This window comes from Mobula hypostoma, chromosome 15 (assembly GCF_963921235.1).
Source record: "Mobula hypostoma chromosome 15, sMobHyp1.1, whole genome shotgun sequence".
Lineage (NCBI taxonomy): Eukaryota > Metazoa > Chordata > Chondrichthyes > Myliobatiformes > Myliobatidae > Mobula > Mobula hypostoma.
The window spans coordinates 2,377,899-2,392,277 of NC_086111.1; the positions used below are offsets into that span (position 1 = coordinate 2,377,899).

The 14,379-nt window shown below is 40.0% G+C and overlaps 1 protein-coding gene across 9 annotated transcripts in view; it reads right to left on the bottom strand.

The window, feature by feature from the left end:
- The window catches only part of pbrm1 (polybromo 1), a 93,054-nt gene extending 78,697 nt beyond the window's left edge, over positions 1 to 14,357 (bottom strand). For 6 of the 9 annotated variants that reach the window (XM_063067607.1, XM_063067600.1, XM_063067599.1 and 3 more), the window contains exons 1-2: positions 6,654 to 6,814; positions 1,756 to 1,853 (exon numbers count right to left, since the gene is read on the bottom strand). In XM_063067607.1, the coding sequence (XP_062923677.1) occupies positions 1,756 to 1,853; positions 6,654 to 6,797 (242 nt within the window). In that variant the 5' untranslated portion in view covers positions 6,798 to 6,814. Of the gene's footprint in view, positions 1 to 1,755; positions 1,854 to 6,653; positions 6,815 to 8,773; positions 9,541 to 9,989; positions 10,091 to 14,245 lie in introns of those variants that run through there. The other 3 variants (XM_063067598.1, XM_063067601.1, XM_063067602.1) reach the window with 3 other exon arrangements.
- Between the last annotated feature and the right edge of the window lie 22 nt (positions 14,358 to 14,379).

Below are 14,379 nucleotides of genomic sequence, written 5' to 3' on the forward strand. Positions count from 1 at the left end.
AACACAGTGGAAGATGTGCATAAAAATTGTGCAGTCTTGAAATGAAAATTACTATAAATTCATGTTCAAAACTAGGATAAGAAAAAGAAGATTGGAAAAGAAGTACAGTTGATTTTTCAGGCTGAGAGTCTTTGGCAGGACTGATGAATTCTGCTGAAGGGTCTTAGCCTGAAATATCGACTGTACTTTTCTCCCCCATAGATGCTGTTAGGCCTGCTGAGTTCCTCCAGCATTTTGTGTGTGTTGCTTGGATTTCCAGCATCCGCAGATTTTCTCATTTCAATTCGTATTTCACACTCATGAATTCTATTCCCATTAATTTGCACAAATCTTAATCATGTTCTTCATTATAACTGTTCCAGACATAATGCAAGTTAAGCCAGTGTACATAGCCAGCAACGTGACTCTTCATCTGACTCTGGATCTTTCTAATGTCAGACCTTTTGAGACATAATAAAATCCTTTTCAAAATTTAAAGTGCTTTCATCTCTTTTTATAAACAGTACTGATAACAAGTTGATACAGCAGTGATTTTCGAGCCTCTGTCACTCCATCAAAAAAGTTCAATTATTGGCCAAAACCTTCCTACAAATGCAATTTATGACATTATTGAATTGATTTAGATATTATCTCTACTGAAAAAATACACTGCTAAATATTTCATACAAGTTTCAGAAGATTAAAAAATGTAAAACAGAGGGTAGATTTAGCATTTAGCAAAGTGAACCAGTGAAACAAAGGCAACAAAAACTCAAATTCTACAAATGCTGATTTTGGAAGTTGATGAAATTATTTCATTTAATTGCAGTGCTCGCTTCATTTACAGATTGCACTACAGTAGCAGTTATCAAAATTTCAGGTCAAGTCCAAACTTTAATGAATAACTTTAGTTCTATATATATATGAAATGCAGCATTAGTTGCAAAGCTGCACTCTGTAGAATATATGAAAGTCTTCCAATTAAAATATCAACAAAACATCCAGTTCTATGATCAGTGTAGTAGTCAATTTAAGTAGAGGACCATGCAAAAGATACTGAAACAAATCTATAAGCCTTTTTATGGGTTAGGCAATTGGCCCTTATCCTGATGGAAATGATTTAAAAAAATATAGTTTTTGGTGCATTGGATACAGCATAAATGGAAGCTATTTTATCCTTCCCACCTTTCGTTTTCTTTGCTAAGCAACACATCTGCTAATCCTTAATTATCATAGATTTACTTCTAAATCTTTCTCTGCTTCAAATATGTACTTTTCTCTCCACATGTTCTGTGCTTCAACTAGACTGTAGAATTCCATTCCATCTACATATTCTGTGATAATTTTAAAATCCTATGTTCTCATGCTTTCCCATTCCCCCTATGCATACATTTTTAAAATCAACTATTGTCTTAATTGTCTCCTATTGAAATAATTGCAGAAGCCTAGGCAAATGCTAACTACCAACTTGCATTGTTACAAAATGGCATTAAGGACTGGAAAAGGAGAAGGCAAGAATGAGTTCATCAGCAACTTGTGTGTGTGTTGATGAGTATCGTTAAAGTATACATTGAGTCAGAGTCAGATTTATTTATCACATGTACATCGAAACATACAGTTAAGTGTGTCATTTGCATTACTAACCAACACAGTGCCGGAGGCAGCCTGCAAGTATTGCAACACATTCCAATGCCAACATTTTTAGAAGTAATTTTTCCCTAAAATGTGTTATTAAATTTTAAAAACACTCCAAGGCAAGGTTTCTAAAAATGCTACCTTCGTTTTGGTGCTCTGATGAAGAGCTCACATAGAAGTCTTCCATGATCATCTTTGTAATCTCTAATGGTGTTGTACAGTTCATGGCAAACAGCAATCTGTTGAAAGAAGATACTTTACACAATATGTTTAAAAATAAAGGGTCAACTATTTAAGGCAAAATTTTTGCTTCCGGGGGAGGGCGGGGGGGGGGGGGTCAGTTTTTGAAACCTTTGGCCTCAAAGACCAACAGAGGTAGAACGTTTGAATATTTTAAAGGAAAGGGAAGAGATGAAAAAGTAATTTTACCATGTAGATGCAAAGACGACCATCAGGAGTACTGCGATCAGTGTTTCACTGTAACTCAAAAACTGATTCATCACTAAGTCTATCACATATTAAGAGGGCAAGATACATAAATTAGCTTGTACTTCGCTGAATTTATACAAGCAATCTAAACCAAGTGTTTGAAATATTAAACAGTAAATGGAGAGGAACCATTTGCTTTGTTCAGGGAGCACCCAGTGAGCCAGATGAATGAAGTTCTAGTCTCACTCAACCCTATCTATATCCTTCATGATTTTGAATACCTCTACCAAATCTCCCCTTTAATCTACTATGCTCCAGAAAATAAAGTCCTAACCCATTCAACCTTTCTCTATAACTCAGCAACATCCCTGTAAATTTTCTCTGCACTCTTTCATTCTTAATTACCTTTCCTGTAGGTAGGTGACCAAAAGTGGACAAAATACTTCAAATTAGGCTTCACCAACATCTTATACAATTTCAATATAATATCCCAACACCAGTAGTCAATACACTGATTTATGAAGGCCAATGTGCCAAAAGCTTTCTTTAAGACCCTATCTACCTATGACTTCACTATCAAGGAATTATGGATTTGCATTCCCATATCCCTCTATTCTACTGCACTTCGCAATGCCCTAACGCTGTGTAAGACCTACCCTGGCTGGTCCTCCCAAAGTGCAATACCTCACACTTGTTTGCATTAAATTCCATCTGACATTTTTCAGCCCATTTTTCCAGCTGGTCCAAATCCTGCTATAAGCTTTGATAGTCTTCTTCGCTGTCTACTACACCCCAAATCTTTGTGTCATCTGCAAATTTGCTGATCCAGTTTACCACATTATCATCCAGATCGTTGATATAGATGACAAACATCAACGGACCCAGAACTGATCTCTGCGGCACACAACGAGTCAAAGGCCTCCAGTCAAAGAGGCAACCATTTACAACCACTCAATGTCTTCTCCCACAAGGACAATATCTAATCCACATTACTACCTCATCTTGAATGCCAACCGACTGAATCTTCTTGACCAACCTCCCATGTGGGGCTTGTCAAAGGTCTTGCTAAAGTCTATTTAGACAACATCCAGTGCCTTGCCTTCAACTTTCCTGGTAATGTCCTTGAAAAGCTCTACAAGATTGGTTAGACATGACATACCATGCACAAAACCATGTTGACTATTCCCTAATCAGTCCCTGTCCATTAAAATACTTACACACTGGTCCCTTAAAATACCTTCCAATACCACTGATGTCAGGCTTACCAGGCTATAATTTCCCGACTTATTCTTGGAGTCTTTCTTAAACAATGGAACAACACTAACTATCTTCCTATCCTCTGGCACCTCACCTGTGGCTAAGGTTGTTTTAAATATCTCTGCTAGAGCCCTGCAATTTCTGCACTAGACCCCACAGGGTGCAAAGGAAAACTGTGTCATGCTCTGGGGATTTATCCACCCTAATTTGCCTTAATACAGCAAGGCATCTGCTCTTCTGTAATCTGTACAGGGTCCATGACCTTGCTGTTACATTACCTCACATCTATAGATTGTGAGTCAGGTCACTCGTCTGAGTGCTACTGGTACTATGTGACCCAGTACTACCTGTCACATGGTCGGGTGGTCGGCGACTAAACCGGCTCCCCCACCAGGCTTGCCTGCTGAGGTGGGTGGCTAGACACCCTGCAGGATGAAAAACAAGACCTGTCAATGGGCAGATGAACCATCTCATAGGGTCAACGGCCACTTAGCAAACACGTGCTATGAAGCGCGGAAAGGGCATCCCTTGCATCTCTCTCTCCCTCTCACACACACACACACACACGAGACAAGGGAGCAGAAGTAGGCCATTCGGCCCATCGAGTCTGCTCCGCCACTCCACCATGAGCTAAACTATTCTCCCATCTAGTTCCAATTTCCAGCCTTTTCCCTATATCCCTTGATACCCTGACTAATTAGATACCTATCAATCTCCTCCATAAATACCCTCAATGATCGGGCCTCCATAGCTGTACGTGGCAACGAATTCCATAGATTCACGACCCTCTGGCTAAAAAAAATTTCTCCTCATCTCTGTTTTAAATGGGTACCCTCTAATTCTAAGACTGTGGCCTCTTGTCCTGGACTCACCCACCAAGGGAAACAGCTTTTCCACATCTACTCTGTCTAACCCTTTCAACACTCGAAATGTTTCTATGAGATCCCCTCTCATTCTTCTATACTCTAATGAATACAGTCCAAGAGCTGACAAACGCTCCTCATAGGTTAGCCCCTGCATTCCAGGAATCATCCTCGTAAATCTTCTCCGAACTCTCTCCAACATCAGTACATCCCTTCTAAGATAGAGGGCTCAAAACTGCACACAGTATTCCAAATGAGGTCTCGCCAGTGCCCCACTGAACCTCACCAACACCTCCTTACTCTTATACACTAGTCCTCTTGAAATGAATGCCAACATAGCATTCACTTTCATCGAAGCTTGGTAAGGCCATTCACTGCAACAGAACTTCCCCCAGCTGTCTCGCACCCCGCCATGCCGCTGGATCCGGGAGGGGATGTCGAGAGGGTGGGTCTGGACCTGTGCAACCCCCTACTCACCTAAAATCCACTCACGCACACGCTGTTCCTTTCTGAGGAGTGGGGTCAACCCCACTAACTGACTGAAAGGAACCATCATCATCCTATGGGATGGATAGAGAGACCGAGAGAGAGATAGATTGTGTGTGTCTCCTGAGTAAATACAGATACAAAAAATCCATTTAAAACTTTCCCAGTCTCTTCCGGCTTTACACATTGATTACCACACTGATTGGAGGACCAATTTTGATCCACGAAATTCTTTTGCTCTTAATATATTTGTGGAAGCGCTTAGAATTCTCCTTCACCTTGTCTGCCAGAGCAAGCTCATGTCTTCTTTTAGCCCTCCTGATTTCCTTCTGAAGTGTTCTCTTGCATTTCTTATACTCAAATACCTGTTTTGTTTTTGCCTGCTTATACCTGTTATGCACCTCCTTCTTTTTCTTAACCACAGCTCTCTCCAAGACCAAAGTTTGCTGAACCTGTTATCCTTCCTTTTATTGTAACTGGAATATACAAACTGTACTCTCAAAATTTCACCTTTGAAGGCCCCCCACTTAGCAAATACACTTTTGCCAGAAAACAACCTGTCCCAATCCACACTTGCCAGATCCTTTCCAACACAAGCAAAACTGGCTTTTCTCCAATTTAGAATTTCAACTCACAGACCAGACCTACCTTGAAACTAATGGCATTATGATCACTAGATGCAAAGTGTTCCCCTACACAAACATCTGTCACCTGCTCTGTTTCATTCCCTAATAGGAAATCTGATATCACACTCTCACTAGTTGGGACTTCTTGTGTACGGATTAAGGAAACTTTCCTGAACACAATTGACAAACTGTTTCCCATCCAGCCCTTTTACAGTGTGTGAGTCCCAGTCAATGTGGAAAGTTGAAATCATCTACAATCACATTATGTTTCTTGCAAAAGTCTGTGAGGGTTCTATAAATTTGCTCCTCTAAATCCCGCAGATTATCGGGTGGTCTATAGTATAGCCCCATTAATGTGATCATATCTTCCTTATTTCTCCAAAAATGTTGGAGCACATGGCCAAGTGGTTACGGCGTTCATCTAGTTATCTCAAGGTCGCTAGTTCGAGCCTCAGCTGTGGCAGCGTGTTTGCGCCCTTGAGCAAGGCACTTAATCACACATTGCTCTAGTCTGTGCGAGGAGTGGCGCCCCACACAGACTTCCAATCTGCGCCTTGTAAGGCATGAAAATGCCCGACGCAGGCCTCTCATGGTCTGAGTCGACGTTCCTCCCCTCCAAAAGCCTCACCAGATGAGCTCTCCGGTCTGTCCTGACTGAGCACTGCCAAGACATCTTCCTGGACTAGTAATGCCATCCCTTTTGCTCTATTACAATGGAACCCTGGAACATTGAGCCACCAGTCCTGCCCCTCCTGCAACCAAGTTCCACTAAAAGGGCAACATAGTAGCACAGCGGTTAGCACAATGCTTTACAATGCCAGCGACCCACATTCAATTCCTGCCACTGTCTGTACGGATTTGTACATTCTCTCCATGACTCCCTGGGTTTCCTTCGGGATGTACTGGTTCAAAGACCTACCAAACAGTTCAAAGATGTACTGGTTGGTAGGTAGGTTAATTGATTATTGTAAATTGCTCCATGATTAGGCTCGGGTTAAATCAAGGGGTTGCTGAGTGGCATGACTTGAAGTGCTGGAAGAACCTATTCCACCCAGTACCCCAAGAAAGAAAGAAAGAAAGGCTACAAAGTCAGAGTTCCACGTGCTGACCGATGCTCTGAGCTCATCTGCCTTCCCTACAATACTCCTTGCATTGAAATATACGTAGCTGATAACAATAGTCCTACCATGCCCAACCTTTCGATTGCTGACTTTGTATGTAGTTTTAGCAACATCCTTCTCCACAGCCACTCTGGTTCTCATCTGCCTGCAACTCCAGCTTAAACCGACCCTGTGCATAACGAGCAAACCTCCCCCAACACAATATTTATAGTTCAGGTGCAAACCATCCCTTCTGTACTTAACTATGATATACTTACTGGATCTACCGTTGGGACATTGGAAACTTTCCTTCTTTTTCTGCTTGTTCCTGCATTGCTTCCTGAAACAGGATGTCCATCATCACAGTCTCCGCCACTAATGCTACTTGAAGGAGAAGTTGCCCTTTTCCTTTTTGAACCCATAGGAACTTTGGTAATATCTTTGAAAATAAGGTGTTCAACAGTGAGTAGAAACATACTCATTCGTAAGCTTTGTAATGCACTCAAAAGCTATTGCTTAAAGGATTTTATTTGAACATCCAGTTTCTCTCAATACAAGTTTGTTTAAACATTTACAATCTGCATCAATTTCTGTTTCTGGATTCAATTCAAACTTAAAAATTAAATTTCGTTTAAATATCTCAGACCAAAATATAACAAGAATAAATAAGATAAACTCAGAATTATTTCAGATCACACATCATCTCTGGTCTGATACCAATATTATGCTGAGTATGCAACAAACTGTGATCATATTTCACTGAATTATTTTGTATAAAAGTAGAGAATCATTATTCATGTTATCATGGTGCTGCACTTTCCGACTGACAATGTGAAATATTCCACCAAAGCACAATACCAAGCAGTTCTGCTAAAATGGGATAGTTGTGAAGCCAATTCTAGATATTAACACTATAAAGACAATTGTGTCAATGAGGAAAGAGAAGTTAAGAGTTATAGAGGAGACATTTTTCTCCGCAAGATTTTCAAAAGTAAAGGTGATTTTAATAACTAAGTTTATTTTTACTGCAAGCTACAAATACTAAAGCCTGTATGTGACATTATTTAATAAAGTATCCTTCCACAAGGATCAATACAAGTGCTTGCTTGTCCATTTGCTCTCCTGGTGAGATTAGATTCTTGGGTTCTTAAGAGACAATGGTGTTTGGTTACTACAGGGTGGGTACATGAAAATAGTTTTCATTCTAAGATTTTTCTCCTCAAGACAGTTGTTTTCTGCTTGTTAACTTCAGTTCTTTAGTTCCTGATTAAAATCATATTATAAACAATCTGACTCGTAATATGAACAGTGTTCTGTAATTCATCAATCATGCTATATTGATGATATGAAAGCACATTATTACAGAACTACCTGCACTCCACTTTGGAATGCAAAAGCTCAAATATTTTAACTTGCTTATCGGGAGACCACAGTCAGTGTGGATTGGTAATTATATCTCCTTCTTGCTGACAATTAACACAGGTACACCTCAAGGTTGCGTGCTTAGCCTACTGTACTCTCTCTATACTTCATGACTGTGCAGCTAGGCATAGCTCAAATGCCATCTATAAATTCACCAATGACAACACTGCTCTTGGAAGAATCTCAGATGGCAACGAGAAGGTGTATAGGAGTGAGACAGTTTGGCTAGTTGACCATTGTCGCAAGAACAACCTTGCACTCAATGTCAGTAAGGCCAACAAACTGACTGAACTTCAGGAAGGAGAAGTCTGGAGAACATACAGCTTCACTGAGCAGTCAGTGGTGGAAAGGGTGAGCAGGTTCAAGTCCTAGGAGGATCGATCCTGGGTGCAACACACTGATACAATAATGAAGACACACCAGTGGCTATACTTCATTAGGAATTTTGAGATTTGGAATGTCACAAATGACTGTAGCAAATTTCTACTGATTCTAATTGGTTCCAATGTGCAAGATCGGAAAAGGTCGCCGAGGGCTGTCGACTCAGCCAGATCGATTACCAACCTAACCCTCCCTACCATCAAGGATATGTTCAAAAGGTGGTGCCTCAAGACCCTCACTGCCTGCAACATGCCCTCTTCTCCTTACTAGCATCAGGGATGAGGTACAGGAGCCAGAAGACCCACACTCACCTCCTTCCCCTCCACCACCGGATTTCTGAACAGTCCATGAACACTACCTACCCCATTATTCATTGTAACAGAGTAATCTTTACGCCTTGCACTGTACTGCTACTGCAAAACCACAAATTTCACAACATACGTCATTGTTAATAAAGACAATTCTGTTGAAACAAACTGAACATCAGGTTAGAGGTAACCTCCAGCCTGAGGGCATGAATATCGATTTCTCCTTACGGTAAAAAAAAATTCTTTCCCCCTCCCCTCTTCTTTTATTCACCACTCTGGTATCTTACCTCTTCTCAGCTGCCTATCACTTCTCCCGGGATCGGCCCTCCTTCCCTTCCTCTGTGGTCCACTCTCCTCTCCTCTCAGATTCCTTCGTCTCCAGCTCGTCACCTTTCCTACTGAACTGCTTTCTAGCTACTCTCCTCCCCCCAACACCTTTTCATTCTGACGTCTCCCCCCATCCTTTCCATTCCTGAAGGAAGTTTTGGACAAAAACATCGACCGTTTATTCATTTCCATAGAATCTGCCTGACTGGCTGAGTTCCTCCAGCATATTGTGTTGCTTTTGCTGCACAGCCATTAATTAAAGATCATTTCAGGCAGGCTGGAATTCATCTGTTGGTTAGAAAGGTGTTAAATCATCCAACAGGAATGGCTTTACTCCTGCTATAAAATGTAAGCAGCCCAAAGTCAGCAACAATGAAATCATGTGGATGTTCAAATCAAGTACATTTTAAAGCAAAGGATTGTTCATTTGCTTTTTGAAAATTGTGTGTGGAGTCAAATATAAACACTAAACAGTTTTACCGAACTATTTTATCCAAATTATAGCACTGTGAAAGTGCTAATATCAAAAGTCTAAAATAGCACTTTCCAATAGCACAGACATGCCATTATAACCAACATCTTGAGAACAAAGCATATATGCAAAGTACAAATCATAAACGCATTACATACAGTAGCACGTGGTGAAAGTTCATCTGAAGTTATAAAGATTACCTACTAGCGAGTTACCTGAAGTCTAAAGTTTATTGACTTTTATGAAACTTCATCTGAAAAAAAAACTACCTACGTAAAGACTAATACAATCATTAAGCAGCAAGCAAAAAACATATGGCACTAGTTAAAAATATTTCCAGAACAAATGGCTCCCTTTGCAATGGGCAAGGCAAAAGCAAGCTATCATATTTTAGTAAAGGCTATCCTTTTGAGTGGAAGAGAATACTATGAAGACAGAATAATTATAATTACTGGATAGATTTCATATGTAGAATAATATATTCCATGCATCATTGCAGTTTTTTTTAGTTGATTACTAATTATGGAGAGGTCATTTTGAGTAAATATAATTAATTTCTTTTTTCCTCTTTACCTGAGGAGAAACTTCAATAGCTGTTTCTAATACACAAACAACCAAATTAACTACATCAAATATGGTACTATATTATTCCACAACATCAGTGTACTTGCAGAATATTATCTAACAGAATTGTAAGTGCTCACTTGGAAACACCACATTAGGACAAATGGTCATCCGATTCATATGCAATATTCGTCTAGTCCACTTCAATTTTGTAAAAGAACAAACTCCCAACCTCTGAGGCCTGGACCAAGTTGAAAGCATGTGGGGAAAAGGGATACACAGTAATGAACTTGAACTCTGTCCACTTACAACAATACTTACTCATAACTTTCAAGCAATTTAAAAAAAATAAGTGGGACAGTTTACTACTCTTTTGATTTCCTTCACTTAGTAATTTTGGAAAGGAGAAAAACTATCAGAGAGAATAAGAAATGCCGAATATTTAAGATCATTCTCAAAATCATGTGACATCTAGTGTCTAAGTTAAAAAAAAAGGAACTAAGTACTCTTCAGAAATAGAAGAAAACGGTCCAGACCTTGCTGGTCTGGTCCTGCATCTCTCCCACTCAGAATCATGTGTCTGTTCCTAAAGCGTAGAATCTGGGTGGAAAGATTCAGGACTTCAGCCGCACAATCTGACCTGCAGCAGGGTCTTCCCAGCAGTACGTTGAAAAAGCCTTGTGCTCTAAATACCTTTGAAAGGACGGATAGCCAGAACTTGTATTCATCAGTTCAAAGTAGTTTATAAACATACCTCACCTTCAAAACCATTTAAAATTACTTTTTTAAAAAAAAAATCAGGTCAATGTTTCTCTCTTTACACATGTTGCCTAAACTGAAAATTATTTCAGAATACTGTTTTTATTTCAGAAATCAAACATGCATAGTGATTTGTGTTCCCTTGCTTTGTATCTGCTGTCCTACCTTCCCCATTGAAGTTGAAGGGTTCTTGTACCTTTCGCAATTTCTAACCTGGAATGATATCTGAGATGCAATTAAGGGTCATTGTCAGCAAAACTAGTATCCCTTATTGAAATGTGTGATGAGCTGCAGATTAAATTCATTCAAATCTAACAGTGCATTTACAGTAAGGCCCAGATATTTTGAATGACTTAGACTGGCAGTACCATTTGGATCTAGTTTAGGATCGTAGGGATGGGTGGAAAAGAAATCAAACAGACTCTATTGACCATTGTATATAACAAAGGTTAACCTTACAAAAGAAAAGTTCTCATGTAAACTTACAAAAGTTTATTCTGCTATATGTCCAAGCTTTCCTCATCATTACTTTTTCTATTTTTAAACACATCTTCACTGGTCATGAACTTTTCTCTACAAACTTGTCTGTAAAATTTCAAAAGACAATGCCAATTTAAGACTAAGATATAGGAACAGAATTAGGCCATTTGGCCCATCGAGTCATGACTGATCCAATTTTTCTCTCACCCCAATCTCCTCCCTTCTCCCTGTATCCCTTCATGCCCTGACCAATCAATAATCTATCAACCTCTGTCTTAAATACGTCCAATGACTTAGCCTCCACAGCTGTCTGTGGTAAAGAATTGCAAAGATTCACTACCCTCTGGCTAAGTAGTTCCTCCTCATCTCCGTTTTAAAAGGGCACCCATCTATTCTGAGGCTGTCTCTCTCTGGTGTTACCCTCCCACCATAGGAAACATTATCTCCACATCCACTTTATCAAGGCTTTTCACCACTCAATAGGTTTCAATGAGATTATCCCTCATTCTTCTGAATTCTAGTAAATTCAGGCCCAGAGCCACCGAACGCTCTTCATATGACAAGCCGTTCAATCATTTTTATCAACTTCCTTTGCACTCTTTCTAGTTCCAGCACGTCCTTTCCAAGACAAGGGGCCCAAACCTGTTCACAATACTCCAAGTGAGGCTTCACCAGTGCTTTATAAAGTTTCAACATTACATCCTTGCTGTTATAGTCGTCGTCTTCTTGAAATAAATGCTAACATTGCACTTGCCTTCATCACCAGACTCAACCTGCAAACTAACTTTTAGTGAATCCTGCACAATTTCCCCCGGGATCAATAAAGTATGACTATCACTATGACTATGACAAGGATGCCCAATCCCTTTGCATCTCAGTTTTTTGTATTTTCTCTTCATTTAGAGTCAACCCTTTCAATTCTTTTACCAAAGTGTTTGGCCATACAATTCTCGACACTGCATTCCATCTGCCATTTCCTTGTCCACTTTCTTAATATGTAGCCTTTCTACTTCCTCAAAATTACCTGCTCCTCCAGTTATCTTAATATCATCTGCAAACTTTGCAACAAAGCCATCAATTCCATCATCCAAAACATTGCCATATAATGTAAAAAGAATTGGGTCCCAACACAGGTACGCCATGGAACACCACTAGACACCAACAGACAGTCAGAAAAGGCTCCCTTTATTCCCATTCTTAGCCTCCTGCCAATCAGCCAATGCTTTGTCCATTCCAGAATCTTTCCTGTAATACCATATAGCTGGTTAAGCAGACTCATGTGTGGCACCTTGTCAAAGGCCTTTGGAAAATCCAAGTACACAACATTAACTGATTCTCCTTTGTCTAGTCTACTTGTTATTTCTTCAAAGAATTTCAAAATATGCCAGGCAAGATTTTCCCTTGAGGAAATGATGCTCACTATGGTCTATTTTATCATGTGCCTCCAAGTACCCTAAGACCCCATCCCTAATAATTGACTCCAACATCTTCCCAACCACTGAGGTCAGACTAACTGGTCTATAGTTTCCTTTCTTTTGACTCTCTCTTCTTGAAGAGTGGAGTGACATTTGCAATTTTCCAGACTTCTGAAATCTAGTTTAAATTAATTCTTTGTCAACTATTGGATAAGAATTTGGTGCCAATATGCTAACCTGTCAGTTATCGTTTATTTCTTCATCTTTAGATCAAAAAATTCTGCTACAAATTACCAGAATTGAAACTGGTATTGATGAGGGGCAGCTGGGTCCTCAATGAATGGTGAGGTATGTCTTAACAAGAAATATTTAATGATGAAGAAAATACTGTACAGGGATCAAGAGCAAACAAAAAAGAAAATTATTAATAGATATAAAAATTAAGAATCAAGAACCTATACAAAGATTGAAACCATAGTTTCAAAATGGTTCTTTTAGTCACAGAAATTGGATGGCATTATAAGTCCTAAAATCAAACCAAATTTTCTGTAACATTTAAATTGAAATTAAAACATAAATTGTGTTAAACTTAACAAATTGCTGACATGACATTAACTTTCTCAAAAGGCCTTTAGCATTCAGAAATTTTTGGCAATTTGCAACTCAAAGGTATGACTTCCTCACAAACTGAACTTGCCATATCATGTCACTGAATTCTGTACCAACCTTCTTGCTATATGATCTTTGCAAACATTAATTAAAAGATAAGCAGACACTTGACTTGTACTACCTTAAGTTAAATTTCGATCGAAAATCACATTGAAACCATATGATTTCCTTTCATTGGGCACTTTTAAGCAAAATAATTTCTTAGCAATGTAACATTTTAAATAGTGTTTTCCCCATGATATATACCACAGAACGGCTGAGTAGCCCCCTTAATCGGAGTGTGCTTGCTTTCCAGTGCTAGCAGCACATTTAATTTGTCAATTGTACACAACTAAAACTGCCACTGAGAGCTATGTCAACTACCTCACAAATTGTGTGACTAAACATTCCATTCTTGGAGAACATCCACAGAACGCTGGAGGATTTTGTGTGTGATGCTTAAAATTTCCAGTATTTGCAGAATCTGTTATAGTCCAATTCTTGGATATAGACATAATTTGCAAGTCGTGTTACATTCACAATGGACACAAGAGATTCTGTAGATACAGGAAATCTTGAGCAACACACCCAAAGTGCAGGAAACTCAGCAAGTCAGGCAGGGGATCTTTAGAGTCGACATTTCGGGCTGAGTCCCTTCATTAAGACTGGAAAGGAAGGGAGCAGAAGCCAATCACTTCCAGTCCTACTGAATGCTCTCCACCATACATCCCATTATTCCACTCCATCAATGTTTACCTGACTTGCTGAGTTCCTCCAGCACGTTAAGTGCAACGGGGAACAGAAGCGGCTAAACATCAACATCGCCCCCCGCCTCCCCCAATGGTGATCTCTCATTAAAACGAGACGTACAAAGAACAACCCATGAAAATAATGAAGGAGGTTCCTGCATGAAAGTCGCGGCTAACGCGCTGGGTCTGCCTTCCAGGGGAGGGGACAGACTGACTGCCACAACAAAGGAAAGGGCGGCCTGTGCGCCAGGGGCCCGTTCGCAGCAGCCCGCGCAAACACGCTCTCCCGGTCCCACCACACAGCACTCCCCTCACTGCAGCTCAAGCAACCAAGCCCGTCCTTACCGCACTTGTAAAATCTCGAAAAAATGTCAAACCGTGACGATAATCACAACTACAGCACTCTCCCTCTCCCCCTTCTGCCCCCCACCCCCCGGGCAGCAGCACTGCCGTAAACCAGGTCCGATTGCGACACTGAC